The following is a 19328-nucleotide window of genomic DNA, read 5'->3' as shown; positions in this document are numbered from 1 at the left end:
CTTCAACTGTTTACAAAATAGATGGAAATATGATCTCTACCTTTTCTAAAGCCTTGCAGAGATTAAAAAAATACTTAGATAGTATTTTGATAAAACATATGCTCATTTCCAATTAAAGGTTAAAAACATGAAAACATATAAATGTACATTTCTACAAAATATAATTTAAAAGGAGAAAGGGAGGAGGTTTTGGTAAAGTTAATTGTACGAATAGGTTTTTTTGTGAAACTGTGTCTAACTTTTTTTTATAACAAGGATGTAGGCGGGTTCAGATTTAAGGAGAAACAGACTGTGCTTTTGATAGGAGGACTCTCAATCTGAAATCGTTTTGCAAGGGCATGGACACAGAGAGGGGAAGAATTTGTGAGCACTTTTACAGTCTGTCACACTTGGAAAATTTAAATTATAAACGAATGAATGAGCCAACTTAACCAAGAGGGCCTTTTTTTTTTTTGATGATTGGTTTTTGCTTTGCTTTTTGACTGAGTAGTAATATCAAAAGTATCTTACATTTTTTGAGCTTTAATAATGACAGTGTAGTCGATGGACCTCATTTTTATGGATTTCACTGAGTTCTCACAACTACTCTGTAAGAATATTATTATTGTTTCCACAGTTTTAAAGGTGAAGAAATCTACATTCAAGCAGATGAATAATAACTAGCACATGGTAGTCAATCAACACATATTTTGGGACATCTAGAAGATTAGGCGTAGAGATGCCTTACTGGGTGAATAAATAAATAGTAGGTGCAGTTTTGAAATTCAGACTTAGTTCTGCCAGTTCCAGAAATGGTCCTGGAATGCATTGCTTTATTTATTAATATTCAGATGGCTGTTTTTATTTTGATTTCAATTTCATTTTTCTATTCCTATCATAATTCTCCTTTTTTCCTACTTGATTTACTCCTTTTTTCTTTGTTACATTTGAATGATACCAAACGTAGCCAAATTACTCCATATTGTTGGCTATAAAATTATGCTTTTCACTTGAAAAGGGTGGACTGGGTCTGCTAAACATTATTCTTAATTGTCTTTTATTCCTGTCTTTCTCTCTCTCTGATCTCTTCTTTTTGTTTCTTTGTTTATTTTGCTTTCTTTCCCCTACAATCTCAGAATAATGACAGATTACTTGCATGTCTAGAAACCATCTCATTCTTTTCAGATCAGCAAGCTTACAATGGAATTTGAGTTTTTTAAACAGTTGAGACTAAATGAAGTGTTAATATTTTTAAACATGTCTGTAGAAGATGAATTTAAGTAGGTGCTTAAATACTGAAATGAAACGGAAGCCTTTGATAGGTAAAAATCCATTTGTTTCGAGTGTATTCCCACTACAAGGGAATTTTTACTTGGCGAAAATAAACAAGCTGTCAAGAAAAACAGAACTTGCTTTTCTTCTTTTACTAGAAGCTGGGAGCAGCTGTTGTGATTCTTGCTGTAGTTCTTATTGATAAAAATGAGGAATGAGAATAGCTTTGGTAAAGGATGGACACTTGTGACTTTCGAACAGCTGCATAATTAAAAGGAAAAGACCTATATGTTTTTGCTGAAAGTTTGCTTATTGGGTTTCTTTCTTTATCATGATGTTCCTTCTCTATTTAGCAATAAAACTGAGCACCCGTGTGCCAGGCACCATGCTAGATGCTAGGGAAAAGAAGAATCATGATAACATCACTGTCCGTTTTCACCTTGCTAAGTGCTTAAATGTTTTTATCTCATTTATCTTCATCACAGATCTAAGAAGTAGGAATAACCCCTATTTTACGAATAGGGATCTGATACCTAGAATTGTATAGATTAAAATTGGCAGAATGGGAAGTTGAAAGCAGATTATCTGTCTCTCAAGTCCCTGAGGATAAATCACATGCATGATATGCCACTTCCCCGGGCGTTGATGTGCTGACGGTCCCTGGGGGAAGACAAGCACGTGAGCAAACTCTCACAATGCTAGGTCATTAGCCCTTCGGTAGGGGGAGACACCCCCAGACCTGCGGGGGCAGAAAGAAATGCACAGACTTCCTGAAGGAGAGAGGACATTCCCCAAAGGAAGATAATATTTTAGTAGTTCAATGAGTTGACTCTTGAAGAATGATTTCAAGTTTGCTGGGTGTTGAGGGGAGGAGGGTGGCCCTCAGCCAGAGGGCCCATGGACCAAGAATCACCCTTTTAAGTCAAACTAAATCCGGTCATTTCAAGAAGCCAGAGAATGAGCTCATACATTTTCATTTCACTTAATTCATTTGTTTGTTAGTTACTCTACTGGTTCATTATTTTCATTCAGTAAATATTTGTTGAATGTCTACACACAGTTAGAAATTATGCACAACGGAATAAGTGTTTTGCTTTTTTCTTAGTTGAGAATTGGACAAAGTTCTTTCCCAGTTTAGCCATTTTATAGTGACCTGTAAAACGCTCTTTTCTGTCTATTAGAACGGGCACATAGTATATAACTACTTAAATGTCTAACACATGTTGTTAGTTAAATCAACAGGTTGAACTATGTGGAATTCCCATATTCAGTCATGTTGACCTACTGAAACAGCAAGTTCATATAGTTCAACCTAGTCAATGAATATTTTTATTATATAATTAAATATTTTTAATATTTAACCCTGTTTCTAACAAAATTTTCAAGAGTAGCTTTTACTAACAGTGAAACTAAGTAACAAGCAGCAATTATGTGTACACATGCTTTGACGGTCATTAAAAACAGGTGTTCCATGTTCTTGGTAAACAACTTAGAAACTATGCCTTTCTATCAATAAAGCAAGAACTCATTGCTGAGTAAAGGCAGCATGTTTATCTACATTATACACTAATTATTGACAATGCTTCTTCATTTCGGAAGATTCTGAGCCCTCAAAATATTCAGTACACTTTTGGGAGTATGATGATATTTACCTGTGTTGTTCCTCTAGTACAAGAGATTTCTCAATGTACAGAATGTATGGCTTGGTGTTCATGTTGTTTATGTAGTTTGTGTTATATCCAACGCCCCAGAGAAGTGAACCCTTTGGGATCAGGTTCTCAGGGGCACAGCTGCTTTCCATTTGAAAAACCTGAGGTCCAGGACTGGCAATTCACAGGGTAAACATACCTTCAAAGTGGGTCAATCAAAAGTCCAGTTAATTGCAGAATAAGAATGCTAGTAAAAATCAATTAATGCTAGAACTGCAAATATTTTACCTATTTCAAAAAAATATAGGAATTTATGAACTGGACCTGTTTATACCTTATGAAGTTGAATAGGTGACTTCAGGAGATACAGATTTGCATATTATTACAAGCAATTGGACATGATACTCTTCCCCATGTGTGTTTCACATTAATATTTGAATAGGTCTACTAGGTAATTTTTTAAAATTTAGTACTAATAATATTGTATTTCATTTACCAGCACAAACTGAAAAACTGGACTTTGAGTTTTCTTTAGGAAAGTGTCATGCACCAGTGCAAATTGTGTTCCGTCATGAAAAATAAAGTAAATAAAATAAAGCCTTATTTTATTGGGTTTTATAAAACAATTTAGTGATCGCAAAATAAAGTTACAATATCAATTAAGAAAAATGAGCTTAATGTTTCTAACATTTTTGGGTGTTCAGTGTTTTCTAAAAGGCATACTTGCTCAAACGTATGTGCTCATGAATAGAGCTCAAATTCACATTTTTCACATGGTGTGAGTTTAGGGAAAGGATGAAATAACAGTGAGTGCAAATGCTGAATGAATTGGTCTTATTCAACTATGACATTTTCCAAAACTGCCTTTATGTTCTCCTGGATCACAGACAGTGAGACACAGCTCCGAAGAGACATGGTTTTCTGCCAGAGTCTCGTGGCCACAGTCTGTGCCTTCTCCGAGCAGCTCATGGCCGCCTTAAACCAGATGTTTGACAACAGCAAGGAAAATGAGATGGAAACTTGGGAAGCCAGCAGAAGGTGGCTGGACCAGATAGCAAATGCAGGAGTTCTTTTTCACTTTCAGTCACTTCTGTCACCAAACTTGGTAAGGAACCACAATGCCTCCCACTGGCTGTGTCAACTGGAACGTACATTGGGACCTATTCCCGCTAAAACATGGTTATTCGTTATTGTATCCACAATCATCCAGCTCCTTTAAAAGGATATGTTTTTCCATGGGCAAATATAGCTCTAATAAGTATGTGGAAATACCTTTCCTGATTTTTATTCTCAGTGGCTGCTAAAAGCTGAGAAAGCCTCCATCTGTTACTAATTCCTGTATCCCTAAGCACCGGCCGAGAAAGGTCAGCAGTGGAAAGAGTGTCTGCTGCGGTTGCTTATTTCCAGTCCAGAAGGAAGAGTCTGCCATGAGACCCGAGCTCCCCCTGAGGTTGATGTCCTGGAACATGCTCTTAGAACAGCTCTGACAACTTGCACGCCATACTGTCTGACAATCTGGTTAAAATTTGCATGTGTTAAATGATTTTATTTCCTTCCTTTGTGTGCATGTTTTTCCTGTTAAATCTAAGAACACTGCCTTAATTACTATAAAATATTCCGTGTTTATGCATCAGTTGTCCACAGCGGAGATGAAGAAAGCATCTCGAAATATTTGATAAAACTGTGGTGAACTTAGAGTTTTTTCACATATACTTCCTGTGGTTCTGATAGTTGTCATGATGTATAAAGGCAGATATGTTCAGTTTATTTAAACTTAAGGTGCGTGTTAAATATAATTTTGATTTGAAACATGAGACGCTATTTTATCTGTTAAAGTACACATAGAAAATGGAGCTACCAAGTAACATGGTTGAGTTTTTAAACGAACGTATATGAGTTTATACATCAAAATAATGTTTTTCTTCAATGGTATTGAGGACAGGGGGGTAATTGCTGCACTGCAAGGTCATAAAAAGTTCTGGAATGGTACGGTAAGGAAGTCCATTCAGCTGAGTGAAATTCAGAGGAACAGGATTAGATTCTTTTGAAAAGACTCTATACACTCCATGTGGGTGATCAATTTTTTATTTGGTTTCTAATATAACCAAATAAGAAAGATTTAATTAATGAAGACTTTGAAATAAGTCACTTGAAAAGTGTTTAAAAACAAAATAAATACTAATTAATCATTGCCTATCAAATAAAAATTATGTAAGATAAGATGCCCTCTTCCTAATGCATGGTAGGCTTTAAGTGTTTGTTGAACAAATTAATTAATGAATGAGGCTTCATTTCTATTCTTTTCTTACTTAAAAACTGCCATTGTCTAGTCAAGTGCTGGTACATTTATTTGAAATCTCAAGGAATGGGGGAAAATATTTGTAATTCATACATCTGGTAAGTGACATATCCAGACTATATAAAGAATCCTTAAAACTAAAGAATAAAAAGACATCTCGATTAAAAAGCAGGCAAAGGATTTGAATGGCCATTTCTCCAGAGAAGATATAAAATGGCCAAAAGCACATGGAGACAATTAACATCATTAGCCATTGGGGACATGCAACTCAAAACTACAATGAGATACTATGTTACAGTGATGTGGATGGCTACACTCCAAAAGACAGACAGGCACAAGTGTTGGTGAGGATGTGGAGAAATTGTAACCCTCAGACACTGCTGGGGGCAATGGAAAATAGTGCAGCCATTTTGGAAAACATTTCGGCAGTTCCTCAAAATGTTAAACGTGGAATTCCCAGAAATTCTACTCCTAGGTAATATCCAAGAGAAAAGAAAACTTACATTCTAGCAAAACTTGTACACAAATGTTCCTGGCAAGATTATTCATAATACCTAAAAAGTGGAAACAACCCAAATGTCCATGAGCTGTCTGATGAGTGGATAAACAAGTTGGGGTGTATCCATACAATGAAATATTATTCAGCAGTAAAAAGGAGTGAGGTACTGATACATGCTACAACATGGATGAACCTTGGAAACATGTTACGAGAAATAAACCAGTTACAAAAGACCATGTATTATTTGATTACATTATTATGTAATAATATAATAGGCAAACTTTAGAGACTGAAAATAGGCTAGTGGTTGCCTGGGGCTAAGGATTGGAGGAAGGTATATGGAGGATGAATGCTAATGGGTACTGAGTTTCTTTTTTGGGGTGGTGAAAATATTCTAAAATCGGATGATGGTGATAGTTACACAACTCTGCATATATACTAAAAACCCCTGAGCTGTATACTTAAAATGGGTGAATTTTATGGTATGTGAATTATATCTCAAGAAAGCTGTTTTTTTGGTTTTTGGTTTTTTTTAAGAAAGCTGTTTTTTTGTTTTAAATTGGTCTTATGAAACCCTTAAGTTTATTTAAAGAATTGATAAAAAATAATTCAAAGGTAGTTAAGAAAAAAGTCAAAGAAACTTGTAGTCTTTCTGCCTCTGTAACAAGAGCGCTAAGGGCCTCCGGGAACTGCGAAGAGCTCCCTGGGAGCTGCAGGCACAGGCGGTCTGTGTGTTCCTGGGCTCTGAGCACAGTCCTAGGTCCTTGGGTATGACTTTAGCCACATCTGCAAGTTACGATCAGAGGGCAGCCTGTTTGGAACATTTCTTCCTGTGTGTATTCCTCTCAATTGGAAGAATGCTGATTCTTTAGTCCTGTCCCTACAATTCCAGGTTCATGGCATTTTTCTGCTGCTTCAAAGGACTTTAAAAAGTCACAGTCTTATAAACATTTATCCAGCACTTACTGTGTACCATCCATTATATTAAGTACCAAACTAAGGTACAAAGGTGATGACGCTGTTAACCTTTTGGTATCCATTCAGTCCTTCTTTGGGGTCTGAGGCTGCCTTAGTGGGTTTTTTCCCACACGCAATGGAAATTTTTTACCATCTCCTTCACCCTCTACTCATGCTGCCCCCAAAATATGGCTATAAGCTTACAGCAACTTTTAAAATGCGGGTAAAGCATGTTAAAATTATCTTTAAAAAGGATCCTTGACATTCTTAAGGCAACAAATGTACCTTTGAGATAAAAGTTGTGTATGATTAGGTTAATTATTCTTTCATGAGGAAATTAGTAAAAGACTTTAGATAGTGCACTGAACTGCTAATAGGAAGGCCAGATCCAGTAGTAGAAAGATGATGTCGCTGAGATATGCAATGAACTTGTTACCATGTCTGGCCTTACCTGCCTCAGCTGTAAAATATGCTGTAGGAATGAAATGAATGATTAAAACAAATCAAATCTCATATTCACAAGATTCTAGATTAAGGCCCCGTAATAGGCAAGTGAAAATGATTCTTGTCTCCAGGCTCTTTGGAAGAAAAATCATTACATACATGCAAATTGCTTTTATCACAGTTTTCACAAATTGCAAATTGAATAATGCACAGGTTATCTTACCGTAAAGTAGGATGACCATTATGTACTGGGCTTTTTAAGAAAACAATATTTTTGTCTTGCAGCTGTTATATTTGTAAGATTATAGAAATTTAGAGGCAAATAGCATGTTTTTTTGCTTACACATTTGTAACTAATAAACAAAATCAATAGAATTAGAATCTAGCTACAAAATAGACTGAAAAAATCATTTAGACAGCAGAGAAAAGGGAAAATATAAAACTACAAAAGAAACATAACTTAGGATTTGTTAATTTCATTTTAGGCAATAAATTCTTAGATGTGTTGATAATTTGGTTTGTACTTAAATAAAACACAAGTGAACCTAGTTTTGGTCTGGAGTTGTTACGTTGTATTATTTTATATTATGTTTTATCCCAAACAATCCTGTCATATCATGTATTGTTTTTCTTTCTTTCTAGACAGATGAACAAGCCATGCTAGAAGATACACTGGTTGCACTATTTGATTTGGAAAAGGTTTCTTTTTACTTTAAACCATCAGAAGAGGAACCCCTGGTTGCAAGTAAGTAGTTAAATATTTCATGTATGTTTTGTAAAATTTCTTTGACATCAGACAACAACATAAGTCATAACTTTGATATGAATATATTTGATATGCAGTTTAAGTTTTATATAAAATATTATATTTAGGGTAAAATAGTAATAACCAACTGGGGAAGTGATAGAAAGTATATATAAATTAAATTTACAGCTAATTTTATACTTTTGTTTTTAGCTATTAGTCTGACCTCTAAAACTTTTTTGGAGTGTGTGTGTCAAATATTGTGCTACTCAAGATTGCCTTTTCTTTCTTTTTTGTTATTGTGGTGAAATATACATAGCATAAAATTTACCACTTAACCCATTTTCAGTATACAATTCAGTGGTATTAAGTTCATTCAAAATGTTGTGCAACCATTTCCACCATCCATCTCCAGAACTTTTTCATCTTCCCAAACAGAAACTCCATACCCCTTAAACAATCACTGCCCTCCCCCGCTTCTCCAATTCCTGGTAACCTCTATTCCACTTTCTGGCTCTGAATTTGCCTATGCTACGTACCTCATATAAGTGGAATCACAGAACATTTGTCCTTTCTGCTGCTTTTTTCATGTCAAGACTTCTTTTAATAAAAGAACTGCCCTAATATTTCTGGCTATGTGGATAATCTCTGAGGCCTCCAAAACGTTCGCTCAAATATATAATAATTGCTTAGCAAAATTGTTTGAATTGGGTTTCCACTCCTTATCTTCAGTTGATCCTGTAGAGAATGTGTTAGCAGGCAATGAAAACAGTGTTTAGAGCCAAGAATATACAGAGACATTATAGTTGTTTGATCTGACAATAATTGATAAAATTTATAATTTAATTCTGAAGTAGACACATAGTCTACATATTTGCCAGCTTAAAAATGAAAATTAAAAATTATTTTATCCAAGTGTCAAAAAATTTAGTGTGTACAAATATAATCACATTAACTATCTTGATTCATTTATTCATCCTGTACAATTTCCAAGATGGCAAAACCTATCTTGTTCATTGCTGTATATCCAGCACTCAAGAGATGCCTGGAACAAAAAGGCCAATGTTTTTTTTCAAGTAAATGAATGAACAAATATCAATTCAGTTTATACAGTGCATCAGGCAGAAAGGCTTTATGGTTATAAAAGTAGAAGGATAAACTTGCTGTGCAGAATGAAGAATAGAATTTCAACAGAACTTGGTTGTATCTAATGTTGCAAAGAAGTTACTTTATGAAATTGAATTGAAAGATTGAAAAGTATCCCTTTCCTTTAGCAATTGGCCATCATTAAACCTAACAAAGGCATTGTTTTAGAAGTATACATCCAGAGAAATAGCAACACCTAGGGCTTAATTTCTATATCTTTTAGTTTCTGCAAGTCATGATCATTTATCTACCATTTCAACATTGTCACAAATAAGTTTAAAATGTGTCTATCGGTCCAAGAAATCTTTAGCAGTTTGTTATTTTTCTGTTTCTTGTTTGTTCATAAGTGTGAGGATCCCCTAAGTATTATGGTAGAAGATCTAAACAGATCTTTCAGGGCTGGGAAAGGTTTTTATTTATTTGCACATTTCCAATGTCTAGTACAATAAATAGGGACTCAATAAATATTCATTTAATCTGTTATCTAGGAATTATAATCATTCATTCATTGAAAATTTCTTAAGTGCCTACTTATGGCCAAGCACTATTCTAAGTGTTGGACACAATAGAGAACTAAACAGAGAGATAAATAATAAGTGAAATAAATGAGGTATTTTGATAATAAATTAGAAGATAATATGAATGCATGACAGGAAATAGAAAAAGAGCAAAGGATGAAAATGAAGGGGCAGGTAGGGCAATTTTTTTTTTTTTTTTTTTTTTTTGGCTGTGTTGGGTCTTCCTTTCTGCGTGAGGGCTTTCTCTAGTTGCGGCAAGTGGGGGCCACTCTTCATCGCGGTGCGGGGGCCACTCTTCATCGCGGTGCGGGGGCCACTCTTCATCGCGGTGCGCGGGCCTCTCATTGTCGCAGCCTCTCGTTGCGGAGCACAAGCTCCAGACGCGCAGGCTCAGTAGCTGTGGCTCATGGGCCTAGTTGCTCCGCGGCGTGTGGGATCTTCCCAGACCAGGGCTCGAACCCGTGTCCCCTGCATTGGCAGGCAGATTCTCAACCACTGCGCCACCAGGGAAGCCCAGGTAGGGCATTTTTGATCTGGTGCTCTGGGAATGGAACTTGCAAAACCCGTGCTAATTTTGATAATGGTTGCTGTGTACTCCGTTTCTTGAACACTACTTCAGAAGTGTACCCCAAGGACTCATCTTGACTAAAATATGAATGAGGCAGCTGTCCTGGGAGACTGTGATTCCAAACCATGTGTAGCTAAACTTCTCATTTAGTTAAGTGAGACACCTGGTGTGTTAAAGTGTAACGAAGTTTCCTATTACAGAATTTTATATACAGTACAGTAATAAACCTGTTGCTTTAGCTAATGAGAACCTGATTTAATACTCTTTCACCAAATAGTACTGTCAGTATGCCAAACCTGAACTTTAATATACGTGGGTACTTTTAATATATTAGTTTCTAGTAATTTTAGGGATTCTTTTTAAAGCTTAACAAATATACTAAATAAAATATCCTGATTTTAGGAAGTAATATAACATTAAATGTCATTTTAGATGCTCCTCTTACTTATCAAGCTGAAGGAAGCCGGCAAGCTCTGAAAGTTTACTTCTACATCGATAGTTATCATTTTGAACAACTGCCTCAAAGGTTGAAAAACGGAGGAGGGTTTAAAATTCATCCTGTTCTTTTTGCACAAGGTAAACTGCTTTCTTTATTATACTTCATGTACTTAAATTATTTTATCTTTATCAATTTTTTAAAATGTAGTTGTAACCATCCTTTTTTTTCATTAATTCAAAAATTTATTATTAGTACCTAGGTAATATGTTTACTGGTGGGAATGTTTGTTAAGGAAAGAATTGCGTGTGGTTTAAATATTTATCAAATAGGATTACAGCATTATTTATAGTGGAGAAATAAGGCATGAGTGGCTTAAATAAAGATAAATTAAGTTGGCTTAAATAAATTATGGTAGAACCATTAAAATGGGTTGGTTAAGATATTTTATGAGATAGAAGAAGTTTGATAATATACCCACGCAGATTACAAAAAAGAATTTATATTATAGTCTCAATTTACATGTATGTATATACTTACATGTGTGTAAAATGTATCATTGGATGATTAAATTGATGACATTTTATTCTTTAAGTTTTTTTGCATTGTGTCAACTTTTTTGTCAGTAAAAATGTATTCCTTTCATAATAAAAAAATTGTTTTGGCAAATAAACAATGAGTGTTAACTGCAGTAGAAGAAATTAAGAATAACATGAATAAGAAGATTCTTGCAGTGAAGTGATTTCCCAGGGAAGGTCCTGGATCTTTTTTATTTCTGTGGTCACAAATGCTGCCAGAAAAGATCAGAAATTCAGATTATTGTGTAGTATCTTTTTGTCTATGATTTTTTTTTTAATTCATGCTGTGATCAAGATTGTATCAATTTCTCTGAGTGGTACCACAGAACATTTCATTTTTTCTTCTTTTGAGTTTTCAAGACTGCATTGGTATTGCTGTAGAATTTTTATATTCTAATAAAAAATGAGAAGAGTAGAGGAATAAAATCCATCTCAGTAAGGGAAGAACAGAGAAGCATATGAAATCTAAATTCACTGCCAAGTGAAAATTCTGCTTTGTACCACATGCATGTTGTTATAATTCTAAAAGATAGAATACTCTTCCTTCAGTTGCCGTAGTTTAAAAACGACTACCTCAGATACTTGGCAAGAATACATTTAAGCAGAGAAAAATTTCAGCACAGAGATCTTAGGAGTTATTAGAAGGTATTTTCATTTATGTGATAGGGTCCATGTAGGTAATAAAAGAATCTGCAATGAAAAGAAATAAAAAAGAAAAAGAAATTGAGCAAAAATAGACCTTTGGAACTATGTTAGGAGAATAATTTAGCCCAAAATATGTTAAAAGCCATTACAGAGATCAGTAGTTTTAGAAGAAAGGAAAGGCTGCTGGTCTGGAATATTAACTTCTATAGGGTTTAACCAGACCTTGCCCTTGTTAAAGGCTCTTCATTTCTTTTCCTTTATTTCTCTGTTTTAAAAAATTCTGTCTTTGAAATCATTACTGAGATGACAGATGGCATTAATCATCTTTTCTAAAAAAGTGATTACATTTGTGACACACCAACCATAAATAGCTGAATATTCATACCCAGCAGCCAGTGTGCATAGGGAAAAAATGATTTTGCAAGTAACCTCTATTTTATAACTGTGGCTAAAGCTAATTTAAAAAGAATCCTGAAATATATATGATTTCAATGAGTACACTATTGCTTTTACAGTGTAACGTAAAGAAAAACTCTAGCAAACATTAGGTTTTAGTATTCACACAGCAGTAAAATATGAAAAATGATTTGATGAGGCGACAGTGGAAACACTTCTGCAGTGGAGGTCACAGATAGGTAAAGAAGACTGGAAAATAGTCTGTCTCGTTAAAAATCTGTCAGTGATAAGGTTGTTTATTTAAAGGAGTTGCAGAGGTTCCGCTGCATTCATAAAACTCCCATGAGGAATCATTAGTAACTCTGAGTTTTCATCAGCTTTAGAGAAGCACAGGAAATTCAGCCCTAGTTTGAGCAGCGATTACCATCTGGTGATTGAAAGTGGTGGTAAATGGGAGAGATTCCAAATGGAGTCTATTCCTGGGATGAAAGTTTAATTGAAGGGTTTTAGTTTTGTGGGTATATGAGTCTTTGTTAGCAAATAATAAAGAGAAAAGTAGATGAATTTGAAAATTTCCTGGGAAATATATATTAGAGTCAGCGCTCCTAAGGTTGTCCGTGGTACCATGTACCTAGAACAAGAAGCAAATGTCCTGCCTTCTCGTTTTTTCTTGTCTGCGTGGATCCTTGGGCAAAGGAGGGCACATGGATGAATGGGGCCCCCTGCAGAGATGGGACCAACTAGTAAATCAGGAATTCCAGGGTTGGAGGCAAGCAGGGTAAACTTTTAGGGAACGTACATTGCTGAAAACCAGAGCTGCTGGAGAAAAAGAGTCTAGGCAGACAAAATGGCAAAAAGGCGGATTTCCAAGGTTAGGAACACAGAAACAGCCAGACAGAAAAGTCAGCGCAAAGCATAACCAAAATGCTAGAAGGTAAAGATCACACTAAAGCAGTCTTCTAGAATTACTTCCTACAAGTCAGAGAATTAATCCTTTTAGGATCCCTGAGCCCTTGGTAAGATAAAACAAGTAACTATAAACTGGGTGAAAAATGGGAGTCCAAGGAGGATAGATATCCAGGGTCGCTGGCTTGCTTTCATGCTGTCTCTCCGTGGTTCTCAAGCTGGCTGCCCTTTAATCACCTTGAGAACGTTTTAGAAAATACCCATGCTTGGTTCCTTGGTTCCACACAGAACCAATGAAGTCAGAATCTCTGGGAAGTGGGGCACGAATACCAGTATATTTTAGAAGCTTTCCAGGTGATTCCAATATCCACCAAGAGTGAGAAAGCACAGAGCTATGTGGATTATAAACCACTGTGCAGTTATCTAGTTAATCTTTGCTTAGTTACATTAATCCATTTCACAAGTGTTTGACACTTCTAGATTCTGGGGCGCCGGGGCAATGAGAACTGGGCCTTTTTGCTTCTGCATTGTTAGGTCATTAGGACTCGGGGTACACCGAGAAGGAGACGTGATTTGGGTGGGACAGTTTTTCTTAGCGGAGGCTGAAGATGCCCTGTAGAGCTGACAGCTGAGGGATGTCTTCTGGCCATCACGGCAGCTGGGCAAAGAGCCCTTCATTTCTGAAAGGGGATCTGAGTGGGTAGCTTTATAGTATCTGCCATAGTCCGCATCTTGATCTATTTCTTTGTGTAGGGAGGGTGTCCTTCCTGACTGTGATGGGCCTCTGTTCCTGGGGGGATAATTTAGCAGCGTATTAATGGGACAGGCTATAGTCCTTGCTGCTGCACATGGTCTTGGGGCTACAACAGATTCTCATTTTCCCTCTTATGCCATCCTTTGTACGGTAGCCTTGTTCTCAGCCTGAGCCTCTGCTGGTCTCGGTGGCATGACTAAGACCTTCAGCCCCAAGAGGCCTGATTCCCTGGTGTCACTATGCCCTTCTCAGGCCAGGATTGCTGCGTGTGTCCATTTACCATCAAACGTGGGCGAGGGGGTACCAAGAGGGACCTGAGCGGATTACCCGGATGCCAGACATATTCCTGCTTGTCCTCGTTATGTAACAGTAGCCCTACTTCCGTATGATGATCAGGGTAGATTAACCTGCCAAGACAGTGATTTCTTTTCTTGTTGGATGGTGCCTTGGCACAAGGAGACTCAGCTGCCCGGGTGTCAGCCAGAGTTTACAGTTCAGTGGGGCCCCTTCTTTGTCTCCTAGGGAAAGTGTGCCCCTTTGGGGATCAGGACCCTTACAACTACAGAGCCAGAATTTCAGGGATGGGAAGCACACATTCCCCAAGTGAGCCACTGGAATTGATAAGTTTCCCAACACTGCCATAAAAATGACCACAAACTGGGTGGCTTAAAGCAATAGAAATTTATTGTCATAGTTCTGGAGGCTAAAAGTCTGAAACCAAGGATGTTCACAGGCCATGTCCCCTTGGCAGGCTCTAAGGAAGTATCTTTTCTTAACCCTTCTGGCGTCTGGTGGTTACCAGCATTCCTTGGCTTGTGGCAGCATAATTACAGTCTCTGCCTCTGTCTTCACGTGGCCTTCTTCCCTCTGTGTGTCTGTCTCTTTGTCTCTGTCCAAATCTCCTTTTTCTTAAAAGGACAACAGTCATTGGATTCTGGCGCACCCTAATCCAGTATGACCTCATTTTAATTTGATTTCATCTGTAAGACCCTATATCAAAATTAGGTCACATTTGCAGCCACCGGGGGTTAGGACTTTGTCATATCTTTTTCAGGGATACAATTCAACCCTGCACAGATGCTAGCATGGCTATTTCTGCTTCTACCCTTGGTTCCTAGACCCATGTATTCTACCTCTTTGGGACATGGCATCAGATAAAGGTCTTTTTTTTAGTTATGTACTATGTCCTGGAATGTGGTATCCCTTCCTTGTAAAGTGTTGTTAAGTACCTATTCCCTGAGTCTCTGGTGGTGATTTTCCTTAAACTAAATGGGACATGCAATGCTGGTTCCTTTTCCACAAGCACATTCTTGGGGATATTTGGTTTCTTCACCCCCTATGCAAAAAGCTGGCACCCAAAACTGTTACTCCTAACTTTTACCTCTTTAAAAGGTGTCTTTCTATTCTCAGAGAATAATTAAAATCACCCAGAAACTTGAGCATTTTCTCTTTTTTAAACAAAAGGGAATATTTTGTTATAAACATTGTCAGTTTCTAAGTTACCTTCATTCATGCGTTTTTTTTTTTCCTGCAAAATTCTTCTTAAGATCCTTTAAAAGATGAATCCTTTAGTTTTCCATTTGGGTTTTGCACAGTATTTATAATCAAAACATTAAATAGCTTTTGAAAAGAGGAAGGAACAATTCCCAGAGTTGAGATTTCCTGAATGTTAAGAGTGGGTACCTGAGCCTGTGAACCCACCTCTGTTTACAAAGCAGCACAGCCTTTTGCAATGTTGGTCACGGCAACATGGACAAAACTTGCCTTTCTCACAAACGTTGCGACCAATTCTGAGGAATTCTGACCAATTGTGACCATTTCTGGAGATTTGTAACAGTGCGTATGTAGTGTCTTATTTAACCAATAAAGTACCATTGTTGCACTATCAGAAGAGGGTGTTAGTTGATTGACACTATCCTTCAAATTGTTCCTCAGAGATTTCTGATTAACCCCTTTCTTGAAAAAACCATGAAATGCATTTTGAGTGAGTGGAAGAGAGGCTCATTTTCAGTCTTAGAATAATTTAATCTTTAATTTCCGCTAACATTCATTATGTTTTCCTTTTTTATGGACTATACCTACATTTAATGGAATGTTTTGCTTCTAAATTCAAAAGTAGTAGAAGTAAAACAAGCAAACAAATTCGAGTTGTATTTTAAATACTGCTTTTAATTAAGTGCTTTTAAATAAATTAAATATTTATTCAATCAAATATGTCAATACTATTTTTAAGAAATATTATATGGATGAGAATTAAGAAAAGTAGACAAGAAAGTGCAAAAGAGGGGTCAAACTTTGAAGTTTGGACATTATTATATATTTAACCTTTTTTTTTTTTGCTGAGAATAGAAATTTAGTTTGGTAAAATGTCATTCCACTCTCTTTATTAAAAAAATAGCTATAAATAACCAAACTATTCACCTAAAAAAGGGAATGTTGTTCTCCTTCCTCTGCTTTGCCATGCACAGTTTACTTTTTAAATATAAAACTCATCTTTTTTTTAGTTCATTTCCCTAAAACCCTCTACATGAGCCATAAAATATTGCTGAGACTCTTCACAACACTGTTAAACTCTTTTCTCATTTAAAAAAAAAATTTACATAATTGTGAATCTTAACTGGTGTTAATTTGAAAATGTCATTAAGAAATATAAGGAAAACTTGTTTTTCTATTGTAACAAGCTTTTAGAGCAGGACTGGACATTCTGGCCAAAGCTGAGCCATCAAGACTTTATAGAAACTAGATCCCAGGGGTTTTCTTGTTCCCTCCCACTCCCGACCCCCTGCCTCTAGTTCCACTGTTGCCCCTTCCTGGTGGTCACCTTCTGGTCTTTCTGACCTTAAATCACAAATTGAAGTGTCCTTGCCTGGACCTACTCTTAGTTCCCCCAACTTCCTGTTTGGCTAAGCACACTCAAGCATCATCTATATCTCCTGTGGAAACTGAAGTAGATCATGCCTGTGGGGCATTGGGCACCTTGCCTTGTACAGAAAATACATTCCATAAATGATAAGAATAGTCATGGGCTCTCTTAATACTATTATTTAATTTAATTATTTCTCAAGAACCGTAATTAGTAAGTGCTCTTATTTTCCATTTCACAAACGAGGAACCTGAGGATCTCAGATATTAATTAACATGCCCAAGGTCACACTAAGTTACTAAGCAGTGAAAGTTATGGTTTTACTCCAGTGCAAGGACTTTCATTATTAGCTTTACAACTTGGAAGAGGAATTCACATTGAAGTATGACTATTGATAGACGGAATCCTCCTGGAATATTGGCCTTTCGCAAGTAACACTTTGTTAACTGAAGGGAATGTGGCATGTATTTAAGGATTGTTTTATCAGAAAGACTTCCTGTATTTCTTGTGTGTATTCAGGCCCAGAAGCTTGCTGAACCAGTTGTGAATATTCTAACAAAAGCAGAAGTCATAAGGAATAAACAAATAAATAATCCTTGAAAGAAGCCCACAAATTCGATTTTCTGTACTGAAGCAAATGTAGGAAGCTTTCTCTCTAATTTTCCACAAGTGCTTTGCTCAGTTATAAGCCAATAATGCCATTAAAAAAAAATTAAATTTAGCAATACTCTAAAACTTTTGTCATTTCTTCAATGCTCTAGAAATCTGAATAGTTTAGAAAACACAACACACCTAAAATTAATTAGCAGTGACTTTCCTATTTTTGCCACCAAAATGGTGATGTTTTTATCAATTTGAGGAAACATTATTAGTTTAGAGACTATTGCATTTAGCAATTTTGAAACATTATTCTTTTATCCATTTTGAAATAGTCTGCTGAAAATTGAGGCTCATTAATAGTAATAATTTCAAGGGGAAATAATTTACGTTTCCAAATTGGATCCATCACCGTTCCTGCCATTTCTGGCAGCCTCTCGAAAGGAAATCTTGTATTTCTAGGCACTTTCCTGTAATTCATTTCCTCTCCAAAAGGTTAAAAGTACCACTGCATAAAGTTTAAAGGAAAAAGAAATAACCAAAAATGTTAGTTATGAAAGAAATATATATTACTCAAAAGACATTTAAAATTAATGGGAAGTTATATATGTGTTTATGCTTATTTATTTTTAACTGAAGTAACTGACCATTGGAGTTGAAGTAGTATTCTAAGATTTCTCTTTATCTTTTTTTTTGTTTGTCAGTGTTGTTTTTATTTATTTATTTTTTAACATCTTTATTGGAGTATAATTGCTTTACATTGTCGTGTTAGTTGCTGCTGTATAACAAGGTGAATCAGCTATACATATACATATATCCCCATATCTCCTCCCTCTTGCATCTCCCTCCCACCCTCCCTATCCCACCCCTCTAGGTGGTCACAAAGCACTGAGCTGATCTCCCTGTGCTATGCGGCTGCTTCCCACTAGCTATCTGTTTTACATTTGGTAGTGTATGTATGTCCATGCCACTCTCTCACTTCGTCCCAGCTTACCCTTCCCCCTCCCCGTGTCCTAGAGTCCAGTATATATGCCCCACATCTTCTTTATCCATTTGTCTGTCGATGGACACTTAGGTTGCTTCCATGTCCTCGCTATTGTAAATAGTGCTGCAGTGAACATTGTGGTACATGACTCTTTTGGGATTACGGTTTTTTCAGGGTATGTGCCCAGTAGTCGGATTGCTGGATCATATGGTAGTTCTCTTTTTAGTTTTTTAAGGAACATCCATACTGTTCTCCATAGTAGCTGTATCAATTTACATTCCCACCAAGAGTGCAAGAGGGTTCCCTTTCCTCCACACCCTCTCCAGCATTTATTGTTTGTAGATTTTTTGATGATGGCCATTCTGACTGGTGTGAGGTGATACCTCACTGTAGTTTTGATTTGCATTTCTCTAATGATTAGTGATGTTGAGCATCCTTCATGTGTTTGTTGGCAATCTGTATATCTTCTTTGGAGAAATGTCTATTTAGGTCTTCTGCCTATTTTTGGATTGGGTTGTTTGTTTTTTTGACATTGAGGTGCATGAGCTGCTTCTTTATTTTGGAGATTAATCCCTTGTCAGTTGCTTCATTTGCAAATATTTTCTCCCATTATGAGGGTTGTCTTTTTGTCTTATTTATGGTTTCCTTTGCTGTGCAAAAGCTTTTAAGTTTCATTAGGTAGCATTTGTTTATTTTTGTTTTTATTTCCCTTTCGCTAGGAGGTGGGTCAAAAAGGATCTTGCTATGACTTATGACATAGAGTGTTCAGCCTATGTTTTCCTCTGAGAGTTTTATACTGTCTGGCCTTACATTTAGGTCTTTAATCCATTTTGAGTACATTTTTGTGTTAGGGAATGTTCTAATTTCATTCCTTTACATGTAGCTGTCCAGTTTTCCCAGCACCACTTATTGAAGAGGATGTCTTTTCTCCATTGTATATACTTGCCTCTTTTATCAAAGGTAAGGTGACCATATGTGCGTGGGTTTAGCTCTGGGCTTTATATCCTGTTCCATTGATCTGTATTTCGTTTTTGTGCCAGTACCATACTGTCTTGATTACTGTAGCTTTGTAGTATAGTCTGAAGTCAGGGA

The 19328-nt window shown here is 36.4% G+C and overlaps 1 protein-coding gene across 11 annotated transcripts in view; it reads left to right on the top strand.

The window, feature by feature from the left end:
- Window positions 1–19328, top strand: part of PREX2 (phosphatidylinositol-3,4,5-trisphosphate dependent Rac exchange factor 2) — a 298158-nt gene that overhangs the window by 201825 nt on the left and 77005 nt on the right. For 10 of the 11 annotated variants that reach the window (XM_082363375.1, XM_082363371.1, XM_082363367.1 and 7 more), the window contains 3 exons: window positions 3788–4005; window positions 7742–7844; window positions 10509–10652. In XM_082363375.1, the coding sequence (XP_082219501.1) occupies window positions 3788–4005; window positions 7742–7844; window positions 10509–10652 (465 nt within the window). Of the gene's footprint in view, window positions 1–95; window positions 746–3787; window positions 4006–7741; window positions 7845–10508; window positions 10653–19328 lie in introns of those variants that run through there. The other variant, XM_082363369.1, reaches the window with a different exon arrangement.

The sequence above is a fragment of the Balaenoptera borealis genome, assembly GCF_965194805.1.
Source record: "Balaenoptera borealis genome assembly, chromosome: 17".
Classification (NCBI taxonomy): domain Eukaryota; kingdom Metazoa; phylum Chordata; class Mammalia; order Artiodactyla; family Balaenopteridae; genus Balaenoptera; species Balaenoptera borealis.
Note: the sequence above shows the minus strand (reverse complement) of the source record. Positions and strands in the feature narration are given on the sequence as shown.